Genomic DNA, 12,587 nt, shown 5'->3' with positions numbered 1-12,587 from the left:
ATCGAGACGCGGTAGACCGTGATTCGTGAAGCTTTGATCTTATCTGACCTATTATCGTCTATATATTTTAAATTCGTCTCTATCTATGACTATTCTAAAATTTAAATTTGTATTTAGAACACAATGCGGCTCAACGGCGACCGGGACGACGCCAACAGTGGCGTCGTCGGTGGCCGAAGGCGCGCCGTCATTGGCCGAAGCGTGTTCGGACGGCGACGTCGGGACCGTTCGGAAACTCCTCACCGAAGGCAGATCTGTTCATGAGACCACAGAGGAGGGCGAGTCGCTGTTATCACTGGCCTGTTCCGCTGGTTACTACGAGCTTGCCCAGGTGTTGCTGGCCATGCATGCGAGCGTTGAGGACCGTGGTATCAAGGTGTGTAGGTTAAATGATAAGCGCATTGTTCAATGTTGTATGGAGTCAAGGTTTGATGAATTCTTGTTCGATGAAACGAAATATAACATGTGGTTCACACATCCTTAGTTAAAGCTACAATCAAAATTATAAGGAGCTAAAGCTAAAGGATAGTAAAAGAGCTATTGTCTCATTGTCACCTAATGTGTTAGCTGCACCAAGTTATTTAAATAATGAAATATCTGAGTTGACCGAGTAAAATTTTTTAGTTTATCTATTATAGTATGTATGTACAGGGCGACTGCTCGCTCACCCCCTACAAAATAGCCTTTAATAATTTTTGTTTCTTTGCTACATCTTTATCGTACAAAGATCATATGCTAAAAGTACACAATAATGAGATAAATACACCATGACGGACATATCCCTTCAATGAATCTCTTCCACTTACCTAGTGATGGTTTGAGAGAATATGAACTTCATTCATCTAAGATTAATTCGCCCAGCACCATTCTTCCTCTATATCGAGATCTTATATACATTAATATCGGCCTGTCCCGACTCAGATAAAAACACTTAAACGTTCCTCAGGAATAACACCGGTGAAAACCGCACGAAAATCCGTGAGTGGTTTTTGTGTTTGCCACAGACAGATAGACAGACGCGGCAGAGAAGTTTGTTTTATATTATGTTGGGTGATTAGGGCGACTGCACGCCGCTGATGGAGGCAGCGTCCGCCGGGCACGTGGACATCGTGCGGCTGCTGCTGGCGCACGGCGCGGACGTGAACGCCGTGTCGGGGTCCGGCAACACGCCGCTCATGTACGCGTGCGCGGGCGGACACGAGGACTGCGTGCGCGCGCTGCTCGAGAACGGCGCCAAGGTCGAGGACCACAACGAGAACGGACACACGCCGCTCATGGAGGTACATGCCGCTTTTCTTATATAACTAGTTTTTGCCCGCGGTTTCCCCACCCGTCTGTATTTCCCACTGTATCATTATTTTTTCGATATGAAAGTACCCTTTAACCTTCTCCATATTTCAAACTACATGTATGCAAAATTTCATGAAAATGAAACAGATATGACATGAGAATATTATCTTCAAAACTTTCGCATTTGTAATATTAATTAAGAACGTTTAACTTCAATCTAGCCTTATGGGAAGCTGAGGTTTAGGGTCTGGCCTCTTTTGCATGCCATGTAGCTTGCAGTGAAATGCAGCCAACCAATCACATCGCGGTGTTGTTTTCCTCACGTCGCAATGTCTGCGTTTCCCAAGTTTTTTCCGCGGCTATAAAACCAAACATCTTTCTTACATTTGTGACTAATGCTATGAGCTATTACCATTCTAAGCACACTAAAAGACCACTAGGTATTTATTCTGTTAAAAGTAAAATCACAAGCGTCAATAATTCGCGTTTTTTTTATTTTTGTAAATTATATGATTGTGACGTGTCGATTAATTGCGTCACCAGGCGGCGTCGGCCGGCCACGTGGGCGTCGCGAAGATCCTCCTCGAGCACGGCGCCGGCATCAACACCCACTCCAACGAGTTCAAGGAGTCCGCACTCACGCTCGCCTGCTACAAGGGGCACCTCGACATGGTGCGCTTCCTGCTGGCTGCCGGCGCCGACCGCGAACACAAAACTGACGAGATGCACACAGCGCTCATGGAGGCCAGCATGGACGGACACGTGGAGGTGGCCAGGCTGCTGCTGGACTCTGGAGCGCAGGTATTGCATATCCTTCAGGTCCATAGAAATGCCTTGACTCGGTTCCGTGACAAGACTTCGTCACGACTCTATCATTCAGTTTTACTACTAGTCCATTTAGCGCCCGTGTGAAATCAATACCTTGGCGCCATCTTGTGTCAAAACGTGACGTTTAAAACATGTTGCGGACGGCGTTTTGCGCGACGCTCCCAAAAAACTGACGTCCGGTTGCTGTTATGGGATAGCAAACGAGCAACTTTTTTTTGTAGGTATATCTATCTATCTATGGAATAAAATGAGACAGTGGTGAGAGCTGAGTAGGCGTCACTATAGAGTTTGAATCTTGAGTTCTTTGCGACGGGTTTCTAAGTGTGTTTGGTATTATTGACCAAAGGAAACATTAACAATAAACACCATACACACGGGAGTACTGAATGAGATTTCTTTTGAAATAAGTTGCAATCATTTTTATCACGTAAATTGTAACATAGCTTACATAATTAAATAATTAACAAAATTTCCAGGTGAACATGCCGACGGACAGTTTCGAGTCCCCCCTGACGCTAGCCGCGTGCGGGGGACACGTGGAGCTGGCCATGCTGCTGCTGGAGAGGGGCGCCAACATCGAGGAGGTCAACGATGAGGGCTACACGCCGCTCATGGAGGCCGCCAGAGAAGGTCAGTGACCTTGTTGACCACAGTGTAGCATATACAGTTGTCCAAACATGCCGGACATTGGAATTTTGAAAATTAAACTAATTTTGTCATTCAAGAAAGGTCATGGCCTATATTCTTATACTGTCCGTTTATTTATTACTGTCTCTTGCCCGCGGCTACGCCCGCATAAATTTTGCACGGTAACAGTTATTTTTCCGTTATGAAAAGTGCATATCTCTTTCCATACTTCAAACGACGTGTATGCAAAATTTCAAGAAGATCGGTTAAGCAGGTAATTTTGAACATTAGGATAAAATGCAGTTACTTAATAGATATTGGTGTAATAACTCTAAACATGTGTATATATATTATAATCAGCACTCGGATCACAATCATAACCTGTTTTATATACCTTTTGACTATGTACTTTTATATATTATTAGAAAAAAACATTGTAAGAAACAATAATGGTAAGCCCTTCTGACATGATAGGGACTAACACTGTTCAAATTACTTTCTTTCGGCATTTCTTCTCAGCAGTGGTCGTTCCGAAATGCCAGTAGTTTGTAGCTTGTAAGAAATATCTATAAATATAAAAATTGACGAGACGACGACCTTCTGACGAAGACGAAGGTCTAATTTCTGAATATATGGTTTGAATTTGACATGATATTTTCCCGCAGGCCACGAAGAAATGGTAGCGTTACTCCTCGGTCAAGGTGCGTCGATCAACGCCCAGACCGACGAGACGCAGGAGACCGCTTTGACGCTGGCCTGCTGCGGCGGCTTCCTCGAAGTGGCCGCCTTCCTCATCAAGGCCGGCGCCGACGTCGAACTGGGCGCCTCCACGCCTCTCATGGAGGCCTCGCAAGAGGGACATTTGGAGCTTGTGCGGTGAGTTATTGAAGCTGTAGCTGTTGCCCGCGACCCGCCTTATTTTTCCGAGTGTACAGTTAATTTTTTGTGACCCTGTGTCCTACTCCGTACTATAAACTACATGAAAATTGGTTGAATAGATAGAGCATGAAGAGGTAACAGACAAATTTAATTTCGCATTTATAAGTATAAGTTAGGATTAGGATTTTATACGCCTTCATTGTTTAAACTTGGTCTTCCATGTCTACTCTATCCCAGGCACGTTTTCGAAGCTTAGTTTGGTTTCGAACTTATTGTTGACATTGATGATTTTACAGTTTCGGATAGTTTCAACATAATTCGTATCAATTTTACAATCTATTTGCTTATCTTTTATTGTCTGCTGGGTAAAAGCTTTCCCTTTCGATTTGCAACTATTTATATCACTCGCTATTTCGTTTATTACGTTTCGCATATCGAAGGCCAGCAGCTCGTCAAGCTTGAACACGTGTTTGTTGTGCGTAGTTACCTGCTGAGCGCGGGCGCGGACGTGCACGCGCAGACGCAGACGGGCGACACGGCGCTGACGTACGCGTGCGAGAACGGCCACACCGACGTGGCCGAGCTGCTGCTGCGCGCCGGCGCGCGGCTGGAGCACGAGAGCGAGGGCGGCCGCACGCCGCTCATGAAGGCTGCCCGCGCCGGACACGTCTGCACCGTGCAGTTCCTCAGGGGGAAGGTTCATCAATATTATTATACTTATACAGTGAAACCACAATAAAACAAACTTTAGTTGTCCCCGAAGTAAGTTCGAGACTTGTGTTACGGGTTACTCACTCAATGAAACTATAAATTATAGCATATACATATATACTAAAAGGATTAAACCTCTGCATTGACTTTTAAATCTATATAAATATAAGTAATTTAATAAATTTTTCTTCGCTGTCAGAACAGCAAAGAAAAGAAAAATTAAGCACCTTTATTCTTTAATCCATATTTATATATCAATCCATCCAGGTATGATACAATACAATTAAAAAAATACTTTTTTTTGCATTTATTTCATACTAGCGGTTCGGACGGGCCGCTTAATTTTATTCAAGTCGCCTAAAGACATCGAATACTTAATACTTGATAAGAAATACTCGACATAATCTGATAAGTTTGTCTGTTTAAAAAGACTTTATTGCTCTATTATTAAGCAAACATATGGAATATAAGAAACTAGCAACGACGGACTTATCCCATGGAGGGATCTTTTCCAGTCAACTGGCAGGAAAAAACATAATTAATATAAGTATTTTATGTATTTCTTTTCATCTTCCAGGGCGCCGACGTAAACCGTATGACGGCTAACGGCGACCACACGCCCTTGTCCCTGGCCTGTGCGGGCGGCCACGTCGATGTGGTTAAATTCCTCCTCGCCTGCGACGCCGACCCCTTCAGGAAACTGAAGGACAACTCCACCACCCTCATCGAAGCAGCTAAAGGCGGTCACACGGCGGTCGTTCAGCTGCTGTTGGACTACCCTCATTCGGTTATGATGCCTAGAGGTTAGTGTCATAAAAAATCCTACTAGTAATTTTTATGTGAAAGTTTTTAAGGATATGTGTTACTCTTTCACGTAAAATTCACTGGACTGATTGTTAAGAAATTTGGTACACGGGTAGAATATAACCTGGAATGACACATAGGGAACATTTTATCCCGAAATTCCCACGGGAGTGAAGCCCCAGGGCGCAGCTAATATTTAATAATTTAGATTTATTTTTTGATGACAAAGCATCTCTTTAGATTTCACTCTCAGGCAGGGTAGAGACGAGGTGATTCTAATATAAGTATTAGATATTTGGCTTTTTTCTAGGAATCATTTTTATACGCTCTTTTCTTGTGTCGTAAACAAATTGTTCCATTGTTATTTTCGATTAAAATATTTGTCATATGAATCGTGAGCTAGGAACCTATTTATCATTATTCGACACATCCGAACCCTGTCCCCCATTTCCACCAAAATTTATCTCCTTATATCCAATGATCACAAAATGTTACTGTGAGCGAGTGTCCTGGAGTCTTGAAACAGAGGATTTTACTAGCTTAGGCTCCAGTCCACCCCCTCCCTTATTAAACAATTTTTTCTTTCTTTCATTATTTAATTTATATTCCACCAATGAATCCGTCATACAGCAAAAACTCGAAGACCAAGTTTCGCAACTCTCGACTGTGTATTTTTGAAGAACTCCATGTTGTAGTCAGGGCGAACAGTGAAGCTCATTGTGTGCAAGAAGCTTATGCCTCAATATCATAATTCATAATGTTCATTTTTGTCAGACATACATACAATAGGTCTTATATATTCCAATCTATAGTGCATCATGCTGCGGCCGTCAGGCTTACAAAATTGGTCTTACTTATATATTATATATTGGTCTCACTACTTTTTATACTGTAATAATAACCTATAGGTAACAACGGCGGCACGGAAGACGCAAGTGGTCTGAGCTCAGCGCAGGCGGCGGCGCTGGGGCTGGCGCACGCGGCGGCGCCCGGTCAGCCCGGCCGAGCGCTGCTGCCCGCGCACCCCGCCCCCCTCACCCATCCGCATCCCGCCCCCCTCACCGCCCCAGCGCCCGCCGCGCCCGCGCCGCCGCCCGCAGCCGCGCCGCCGCAACCCAAGCTGGACTTGTCTGCGAGCTTCAACAAGTATGATGGTGAGTCCACACTGGAAATTGTCGCAATGGTTTAAAAAAATGTACAAAATGGGTTTTTGAGTAACATAGAACGAACTTTAAAAAATGTACATTGTAATAAGAATTTAAATTTTCATCTTTGCAGTTCCACACAAATTAAAAATCATGTATTTAAGTTACTTGTGCAACTGCTAAATATAAACGCATATCAAACAAGAGATAAATCTACATTTTATCAAACTATATGTTTAAACACAATTGTTTGCCGCTAAACTCATTATCAACCAATAATATAACCTCACAATGAATTGGAACACCACAGGCCGCAAGAAACAGCCCCCCGGCGCCGCAGCCCCGCCCGGCGCACCCGCGCCCGCGCCCGCGCCTTCCCCCGCGCACTCGCCCGCGCCCTCGCCCGCGGGAGACTCCGCCGGAGTCTCGGACTTCATATTCGGAGTGGTCGCCGGCATGGCGGCCGTGGCCAGGCATTCGCCGAATATCATGGCGCCCAACACCGGTTAGTATGATAAAAACATATGTATAATCTATTAGTTTTTGCCCGCGGCTTCGCCCGCGTTAATTTTCCGGGAGGAAAGGAGATTGATTATGATTGTCCTTGAGTTTACACTCTCAAGAAAGTGAAATAAACTGTTTTTTATGAAATACGTTTTTTGCCTGCAGTACCAAAAATAATGGTCAAGAGTGGTTGATAAAATCCCCAGTGTTGCCAGCCAACAGAGGACAGCTCTTTTATTTTTTTCAATTTCTTAACAGATTGTAATATCCCTTTGGCACAACACCAAATTAGTTTTTGTTATGATGAGTGTACGAAAAAAATCCGACAATATATGCAAACACTAACAGATCGGCCGCGTTATTGTTGTCAGTGAATGTGGCGCGGGCTGTATATTTAACTTTTATCCTTTAGAATCAACTTCCTGAGGATGATAGTGAATTCAGTCCTAGCAATCACAGCCGCCTAGCCGACAAGAGTCTCGAGATATCTTGCTTAAAATAATCGTGCACGTCAACAGAAACTAATCCGATCGATAAAGCAAGCAAATTAAGATCACTGTTTCTCAATTTGATTGTTATATTTGAATCTATCAACAGAGGCTGTACCAACAGCGTCCCCCCCTCTGTGCGGCGTCCCCCCGTCCCCCGCGGTGCAGCAGCCGTCGAGCGGCGTGAAGCACAAGTGTCCCCGCAAGAAACACGCGGCCCACTCCGACCACCACCTGCCGCCCCCACCTGACATACAACATGACCAGGTAACACGTCTTAACCACAATAAAACAATTCTTTTTTGTTTCATAAGTGTTACAGAAGTAACTCTGGAACAGATTTGTTGTGTTTTCGAGACCCTTAGTGCGTGCAGTTTTCAGCTGACAAAGTTAAGTGTCGCGCCGGCAACCGCCTCATATCATGTTCCCGAACGCACTGCGTTTGACCTTGGTGTCCTAACTCACACACGCATTCGCTTGCACAAAGTTATATCAATATAATAATTGTCAGAAGTGTACGAAATGTGTCTAAGCCGGCCAGCCAATGCCAAACACAGACGGACATCACCACCACCGCTCAATCAACATACTGATTTATCTATATCTTATCTATATATCGTCAGCTAAGACTTCTTTAGGAAGAAACGATTCTCTGTTTGCATTATACCGTATTGAGGGAAGTCACAACCCGATCTCAAACCCGCCTAACGCATCATCTTATACCACACATTTCTATTTGTTTACTACCGCCTGCTTGAATATCATACCATTTTAACCCTTTATAAGGCAGAGGATATCTTATCGCAATTTGAACCTTGTGTCTAAGAGTTAAGAATCAAAATTGTATTTTTAACATAACTAACCGCCTTATAAAGACTTAACATGTTTTATTGCCAATATCATAATCCATAATTATATCACATTCATTCTATGCTTGCTTCCCATGGTAGATATGCCACGGAGCCATGACTAAGTTAACTCTCCCGCCGGGGTTCACGTGGAAGGACATTAACAAGAAAAAGAGAAATAAAAATAAATACAACATTGAAAATGACTTCAATGTGAGTCGACACTGATTATCATGGAATCATTAGATGTATTTCGTTGATTGTGTATTGTTTTTGTACATTAGTACAACTTGTACGATGTTGTCCTAATAGAACACGATTTTAATATGAAACAGCGCGTAACAAACTAATTAATGCCAGGTGATAACTCAACTTCATACATTTTGTACAACTAACTGTTGCCCGTAGCTGTGCCCGCGTTAGTTTATGTTTGGCCTCGGGTCATTAACGATGTCCACATTTCATCTAAATTAGCCCACATGCGAAAGTCTGTATGTCTGTGAGCAACAGCTATTAGTGGAACATGATCAATACAAAATATCAATTTCATGGGTAGAATGTTGTATTCGTGATGAAAGCGCTCTTCGAAATGAATTTCGATACGATCGTGTTTTATTATGTCGACACAGTAAGGGTAGTTAATGAATGATAATATCACCGATCAATGTGGTGAGGGCAGTAGTCCACTAATCATTCGAGTAGCTTTGTTTATTGGTATTATTTCAAGTTCGTTTACTCGTAAGAACATTTGTATTGGAATGTATATAATTGTGGTCAAAATATTTTAACTACTCTGACCAAACCAAACGGTATATTATACGATCGATCTCAATGACATTTTAATGCCATGTCAAAACAAATCATTGCTACAATAATTAGTGCAACATAGTTAAAAGAATTACAGTTATTTTTGAGGCAGACTATACGTCACTCTTTGTCGGGTATTAATGCGTAACATGTTTCGATGCAAATGTTCCTTTCAACAACGCCTTATTGATTAAGAATGACAACATTTGGTAAACCTTTGTCTTATATTTTCAAATGCTTGGTAAATATAGCGTGGTCGTATAAAGTTTCAATTTTTTATCATGTAAACAATTTTACCATGTATTTTTTATGATTATAGAAAAATGTCGATTAAAAAGACTCTTTTAGAAAGTAACTTTCGTGATAATAAATATTTTACGTTTGAATGTATAGGTTTGAACTATTGTTTACATCTTAGGACTCATATTAAAAAATAAACGGAGTAAATAAACATAACATTTACGTCTCGGAAACTCACGTAAAGAAAAATGACAAATAATAATCATATTTTAACTAAAATAGGTTTAGCAAGTTGTTGTTGTCGTGTTATGATTATAGTAGTTAGCAGTAATCTGTCTCTTATCTGAGCTTTACCTGGTTTTATCCTCAGCGTCGGATCCCAGGGTAGTTAGCAGTACAGTAACGAATGTGTAACCAAGTATGTTTGTCTATGAGACTATATGTTTGTATATTTCAGCGAGTAGAAGCGTTGGCCGCGACCCAGAGAAGTGATGCACTGCCCGAGGCTGACAACTTGCTTGAATTGGCCGACCCTTCAGGTATTTTTATTTTAAATAAATAATAATTAATTAACCACAGTAAAAAAATAGACCGATCGTTCAGGTGGTAATGTTAGTGACAGTGTACAATACATTAGTTTACTAAAACATATTTAGAAGTTATGATATCTTAATGACAAACAATATAAATTGATTGACTCACTCAAATCGAGTTACCTTACATTATTCATTGGGGAGTAGAAAAAATTCAGTCAACTGTAGGAGCAATATCTAAATAACTTAACAAGGTTATAAGTTACTATTGATTCGATAGGAAATTTTAAATTTTACAAATATAATAAAATTTTATAATTATTAGTCTTATACCTTATTGCTAAAAATCAAGGCAAAACCAACTAGGCAGGGTTAACTATAGTAAGTAGTGGTCTAAGCAGCGTTATTATTGTGTGAAGGTCCGCCGACCCTGGCCTCGTCTGCGCTCCACGCCTTGGACCTACAGTTCTGCGCGCAAGGCAAGTTTCCGCCTGCGCTTATCGTTCATGCCATACAGCTCAATAAGTAGAGAAGCATTATTTTGCCTCCAATAACCCACAAAGAAGACCACCCAGTGTGACTACTCCACTACCCAATAATAATGACTAAATACTAGTTTTAGTCGAGACGACTACTTATTTTGTGAGCGATTAGACAACAAAATAAGTGTTGTCAATTTACTAAAGCTAGTTTTAACAATATGTGTATTTATTCACAACTTTACTCCTAATAAATGTCCTAACTATGAACTTTTAATAGTAACAATTTTAACATGCACTAATATAACCTTAATTTGTGTTAAAGATATTAATTTCACTTGTTTGCTACACCCTGTATCATCGTGACGAATCATATTAATGTATCTCGTAGCGTCCTGCTGGTAGAGTTACTAATAAGGTACAATTAGAAAATTATACCTTCTTAGTAACTTTGTTGCGCTTTGTCCACTATCATTATAATTTTACCAAATTCGACTGAACATGTAGTTATATAATATGTTTATCAACAGGAGTGACGACCATCCATCCTCCGACGACACCCCCTTACCCGCCCCCGCAGCAGATGTTCCCCGTCAACCAACTCGCGACCAACCTCAACCAGGTAAGATTTCATTGATAATTTTTGTATAAGCTGTACTTGAATTTGTGGTCCTTGTTATTTCCTTACTCTTATAACAAAAATGTCAAGTTGTTAATAGAGAAATATTCAGGTTTTCTCTTTGTTTCGATTCTCCTCCCACTCCTACATAATTTCCTGTAGGCATGTTACTTCTTTAGCCGAATTCTGTTTGAACATTGATTAAAAGAAAAACACCTTCGGTCCACGTTCATAATCATGTTTCATAGCCATGTTAAGATTTCGTTTTCACTTTTAACTGGTTATGAAAAGAGAAGTACGAAAATACATAAAAAATGGAATATGAAACCTTTCGTGCTAATTTCACTACTTAGTAAATTTAAAAAAACAACACAAACCATAAAGGGCGAATCAAAAACAGTGAAAAAGTATACATTATAATACTATATACATCGTCATACCTTTCGTTTCGCTCATAGAAGAAAGAAACGTGACAGAGCACTAGTAACTTTTGTCCCTCATCTTATGGGTAGTTTTACAACGCTTATCTTGCCGAGTTGTATGCAAAATTTTCTATCTCATTTCATCTCAAGCTCGTCTAGTATCTTTGTCATTGTAAAAAAATATCTATAAATATTAGAATCCGCCGGCGCGCAAGACCCGCAAATGCAGCAAGGTCGGGTGCAAGTTCTTGCTGATGGAAGCGCTCCAACGACTTGACCAACATCTAAGAAAAGTGGGTGTCGATGCCGTGGTCGCCACCTCGAGGGTGATTTTGATAATTTCACTAGTAGTCGTGTCAAAAGATCGAGCGCTAGGTTATTGGCAACTTTGTTTTAATTTATGATCAGTATGGTGTTCTCTCGGTCGACTTAGGTATATGTAGATCGTATTCATAGTAGTTTTGGTTAATCTTGATCGTAGATTTTGACAGATATGTTTTGTTTAATGTAAGTAGCATTTGGGTAATTCGATTAATATCGAAGCGAACTTTATTTTTAAGAAATACCTAAAATCTCTTAGAACATGTCCCACTTCCCTTGTTGCCCTTCCTATTTACCCTATCTTTTATTACGCATTTATCTTTAAATTCCAGCCATATAGGGTGATATAAGGAAGCTGATAAGAATCCTGTCATTTCATTGCTTATTGCAATAAAATAATAAAGCTGAAGCGTTATGTTTTCTGAACGCGCTTATCTGTGGCGTAACCGATTCAAATTCAAAAAATGTGTTTTGGTCAATAGCGTTAGTGTTGTTCTGAAATATCCACGGAAGCGAAACGCGGGGTGCAGCTTGTAAACGCCAAATAGACTTCAAGAGCGAAAGGTTATAAGTGTAAAACGTGAAAGATGATAGTAAGAACGTAAGGCGCGAAACCACGTGTCCGCGGTCTTTAACGTCAAGGTGCCTGGCTATGGCCTGCCATCGGCTAGACAGCCGAAGTGGGGTTATAATGATAATAGGCCAAGTCTGTAGCGCGCTTTATAACATATTGCTAGTGTAAATGGTCTCTACACTCGTATGTTGATCCCCAGCACCTGCTGCAGGAGTTGGAGCAGCAGCAGCTGCTGGCCGCACAGCAGCAACAGAAGAAGTACCCGCCTCCCCCCACACCCGCCCCCTACATGACGCAGGTCGGTCCTTAGCCTAAGATCCTGTGTGTACTGTCTGGTTAGCCGCACTGCGGCTATCCGTCCGGCTCTGAAATTGTACGTAATACATTTCATTACGAATAAATATCACAGTTTATATACAATTTTAGAAGAGGCCGGACAGTCGCAGTGTGGCTAACCGGGCAGTGCGC

At 41.4% G+C, this 12,587-nt stretch overlaps 1 protein-coding gene across 14 annotated transcripts in view; it reads left to right on the top strand.

Moving 5' to 3' along the window:
- LOC128672215 (ankyrin repeat domain-containing protein 17-like) overlaps nucleotides 1–12,587 on the top strand; it is a 46,894-nt gene that overhangs the window by 11,569 nt on the left and 22,738 nt on the right. For 5 of the 14 annotated variants that reach the window (XM_053749200.2, XM_053749199.2, XM_053749201.2 and 2 more), the window contains 16 exons: nucleotides 118–376; nucleotides 1,059–1,280; nucleotides 1,834–2,091; nucleotides 2,595–2,748; nucleotides 3,411–3,621; nucleotides 4,108–4,321; nucleotides 4,913–5,138; nucleotides 6,048–6,293; nucleotides 6,595–6,789; nucleotides 7,386–7,543; nucleotides 8,227–8,337; nucleotides 9,629–9,710; nucleotides 10,124–10,183; nucleotides 10,714–10,805; nucleotides 11,422–11,550; nucleotides 12,331–12,417. In XM_053749200.2, coding sequence (XP_053605175.1) covers nucleotides 118–376; nucleotides 1,059–1,280; nucleotides 1,834–2,091; nucleotides 2,595–2,748; nucleotides 3,411–3,621; nucleotides 4,108–4,321; nucleotides 4,913–5,138; nucleotides 6,048–6,293; nucleotides 6,595–6,789; nucleotides 7,386–7,543; nucleotides 8,227–8,337; nucleotides 9,629–9,710; nucleotides 10,124–10,183; nucleotides 10,714–10,805; nucleotides 11,422–11,550; nucleotides 12,331–12,417 — 2,704 coding nt within the window. Of the gene's footprint in view, nucleotides 1–117; nucleotides 377–1,058; nucleotides 1,281–1,833; nucleotides 2,092–2,594; nucleotides 2,749–3,410; nucleotides 3,622–4,107; nucleotides 4,322–4,912; nucleotides 5,139–6,047; nucleotides 6,294–6,594; nucleotides 6,790–7,385; nucleotides 7,544–8,226; nucleotides 8,338–9,628; nucleotides 9,711–10,123; nucleotides 10,184–10,713; nucleotides 10,806–11,421; nucleotides 11,551–12,318; nucleotides 12,418–12,587 lie in introns of all 14 variants that reach the window. The other 9 variants (XM_053749203.2, XM_053749202.2, XM_053749206.2 and 6 more) reach the window with 9 other exon arrangements.

The sequence above is a fragment of the Plodia interpunctella genome, chromosome 9, assembly GCF_027563975.2.
Source record: "Plodia interpunctella isolate USDA-ARS_2022_Savannah chromosome 9, ilPloInte3.2, whole genome shotgun sequence".
Lineage (NCBI taxonomy): Eukaryota > Metazoa > Arthropoda > Insecta > Lepidoptera > Pyralidae > Plodia > Plodia interpunctella.
The sequence above is the reverse complement of the archived record's forward strand: the minus strand, read 5'-3'. Positions and strand labels throughout refer to the sequence as shown.